We start from the raw sequence: 3,791 nt of genomic DNA on the forward strand, positions 1-3,791 counted from the left end.
TGTTTATCGTATGTGCAGTTTAATTTATTTGGGGTGGGGAAGTAAATTGAGAATTCTCTTCAACACCAAACATTGGGATAAGAGTGGAAATATTTAAGACAACCCCTAACATGGTATTGCTAAATGTCACTGAACCTTTGCTATGTCACAAGCATTGCTAGGGAGTAGGACAATGATGTCATTGAACATATAAAAACAGTTACTGACCAGGTACAGTGCATATTAATGAACAAGGTGAGAAGCAGTGGGAAATGGCATTTAAAGTGCTTCCTTTTGGTCTAATTAACTCAGCCCAGAAATACCTGACTGGAGAGGTCTTCAATTACAAAGTGAACGCAACAGGTTCCTCACTGAAGAGGAGCCAGATATGGACCATTGAGTTCACCAGAGAGGACTCTCCAATGGTCCATATCAAGAGTTCCTTTAACAGATACATTGCTGCAGACAAGGATGGCAAGATCACATGTGATCAGGAGGCTCCCACTCCAAATTGTGTTTTCCTCATGATGCTTCATCCAGACGGAAGAGTCTCCTTCCAGTCGGAGCCCTCCAAACGGTATTTAGGAGGAAACCAGGACAACATCACATGCTTTGCCCAGGCTATCTCAGACAGCGAGAAGTGGGTGCCACACCTGGTCATCCACCCCAGTGTCAATATGTTCAATCCTGGCAGGAAAAATTACCTCCGGTTGAATGATCAAAGTGGAAGAGTATGCTGTGATAAGAACCTACCCTGGGGCTCTGACTGTGTAATGACACTTTACTTTGACATCAAAGAGAAAAAATATGCCATAAGGACAGGAAATGGTAGCTTCATTGCTTGCAATGGGCAGATTGAGCCCGAAGTGACACACAGGACATTGTATCGCCTAGAGATAAAGAATGGGATGATCTGTCTGAAGGATACGTATGGAAAATTCCTATCTGTGAAGGACTGCAATGTTAAAACGATCAAAACTTTGAATCCTAGTATGGATGAGCTTTTCATCATTGACCCTTCTGCTGGGCAAATCAATATCATGTCCATGGCTAATGGAAAGTATATCTCCTGTAAACCTGGTCCAGCTGTCTATTCAAATATTAATGATATACAAGACGCTGGAATCTTCCAAATTATGATGGATTCCACAACAAAGAAAGTCTGCTTCCAAAATATTTCAAACTACTACCTTGCAGTTGGTGCTAAAGGCTTCATTGAAATCTGCAAGATTCTAGAATTTCACTGCTGGTTTCAAATTGTGTACAACGGGGAAAAGGCAGCTCTAAAGACATCAGATGGAAGATATGTGACTGTGAATGCTGGTGGCCAGCTCTTGGTAGGTCCACATATAATTGGGAAACAGGAGGAATTTATCTTGAAGCTTGCCAACCGATCACAGCTGATACTCCAGAGTGATTTTGGTTTCATTGGCATTATGCCTGGGAACCAGAGATTGGTTTGCAACAGGCCTATGTACGAGGCAAGCAAAATAACTTTAACTGAAAATGGCTTTTACCAGTTCAAAGTTGTATCTGTGGACAAATACTGGGAGGTAGATGAAGAAGGCTTGATTACTGCCACTGGAGAAGTCCCTATTAACTTCACTATTGAATTGATCACTTCAGACCAAATGATCCTAAAAGGACCCAATGGAAAATATATTGTAGCAGGATCTGATGGAAGCTTCAAAGCAGTAGGAGAAGATGCCAAATCTGCCACATTGTTCAGATACTAAGTAACTTTAGCAGATCAAATTTTTGAGTGTGTGTATGTAAGTAATTCTTGACTCCAGCTCAAGTTAAACCAGGATGAATGACAGGAAGGAATAACATTTAGTTAAAAAAATATTAAACTATATTCCTGCTATCAACTGTGAGTTTCACAACATTTAATATTTAGGAAATAATGTAATACTAATAAATGCAATTTGGAGCTGGTCCCTCTGGTAATGTGCACTAGTACAATGGTGCAGTGCACTGATATCAGAGTAGTGGACTGCAGGCTCTCCCTTATTTTCCACACAGTGAACTTAATCTTAATTAGGGTATAGTGGGATAGAGATGAGGCAAATTACCCTGATGGAGGAGAGGAAGAAAGAAAAAACAGTGGATAAATCAAAGTGTATTGCTCTAATGTAAGGAGTTGCACAACACCAGGTTATAGTCCAACAGCTTTATTCGAAATCACAAGCTTTCGGAGCTTTGCTCCTTCATCAGGTGATTGCTCTTGTTCACCTCTCAGGGTGTAATTCCAAAGTGGTGCTGACAAGAGGCCCAGAACATATTGCATCCCCTCTCTTTTGGTTACTGAATTGCCAATGGCATGGAAAAACTTATAGGAATGGAGAGATAATAAAAAATATAAAATATGTTTTTAAATAGTCAGTATATGGTAGAACTGTTTAAATGTGCACAATATTAATTTTATGGGCCTTGAATGCATGCACCACAGCAAAAAATTTAGACTCATGCTACACTCTGTTCTTCATGTATTCTGTATTCATTTTCACAGTAATAGTAATAATTTTTTTGTGAGCCAGGCAGACCTGCAAAAAGTGTCAAAATATTCTTACCGTGATAATAACCAGTTGTACGGTGGTTGAAGGCTATTAAATTGGGATTCCTAATCGGAACTGTGGTTGACCAGTTAAGCAAAATCCTTTAGTACTCATTTAAATATAAATATTACCGATTGCTTAAATCCCTTACTAATATAATGATCATGACACATAATGCACATACACACAAAGATACATATAATACATATATATGACACAAATCTTGAACATGGTTACAGATTTGAAAACACTTTTATTCCCACAAGATAGAGAAGAGAAGGTTGTTAATTGGCGTCAATTAGAACTTTTACAAGGGAGCTGCATTGATAAAAGGGGAGTTGTGAGTTATAGAGATAATAGCATTGCTTGATTTATTTTTCTTTCAGGGAAGGTAAAGGAAGGAACTTAGTTCCTTAAAATAGGAAATCCAACAGGTGGAAAGTCCATGATAGAATAATCACACATGGATTCTAGATGGACTGGAATTGTTGGGTCAAATGGTCTTTTCTTGCTCCAAATTTTCTTAGTTTATGTTCTTGTATAAAAACAGAAGCAAATACAAAAGGACAAAAATCACAGATATTACAAAGATGAATAAGCTGAAGGTTCTGACACTACATGGAGAAATTATAAGGAGACGTTCTCTCCGTATTTTTTAACATTTCAAATGTGATCTTAATTCCATCTGACTAGTCAGGAGGCATCCACCCACTTTCTCGTTTTTTTCCAGCTAAATGGACAAGGTGGCCACAGCACTTGGTCCTTCCTCCATCTGAGAGGAATGGTAATATAGATACAAGACAATTAATTTAACTTGGATTGTGAACATAGAACTATTGGGCTATTAAAGGATTTCAGTATGAAATTGGTAAACGTCAAGCATGACTCAAGATCAGAAATAATTTGTTTCAAACAATGTAATGGATATGTGGAATAGACTCCTGTAATTTAACATCTTTGACAAAGAAATGAATATCTGATCAGCAACAGCACTGAAAGTTATAAGTACAGAAACAAATAATTGAATGCTATGAGCAACTGGGATTAATGAAATGCCATACCAAGGAAGGCAACTGGTCCAAGACATATAAATTCGGATGTAAAGTTTAAGCATTCTGTGGTTTTGCTTGATTTATGTTTGTGAGGAGTGGGACAGGAAAACATTTGCAAACCTTTTCCTCAGGATATTAAATGGTTTGGGTGGAGTGTATTGTACATACATGTGTAGAAGCAAAAGGCTTCATTGGTCAAATA

At 38.1% G+C, this 3,791-nt stretch overlaps 1 protein-coding gene across 1 annotated transcript; it reads left to right on the top strand.

Moving 5' to 3' along the window:
* The first annotated feature begins 251 nt into the window (after positions 1-251).
* LOC137333905 (fascin-like) lies at positions 252-1,715 on the top strand. The gene has a single exon (XM_067998266.1). It carries the CDS (start codon positions 252-254, stop codon positions 1,713-1,715), a length of 1,464 nt encoding a protein of 487 aa, XP_067854367.1.
* Positions 1,716-3,791: the final 2,076 nt, after the last annotated feature.

This window comes from Heptranchias perlo, chromosome 17 (assembly GCF_035084215.1).
Source record: "Heptranchias perlo isolate sHepPer1 chromosome 17, sHepPer1.hap1, whole genome shotgun sequence".
Lineage (NCBI taxonomy): Eukaryota > Metazoa > Chordata > Chondrichthyes > Hexanchiformes > Hexanchidae > Heptranchias > Heptranchias perlo.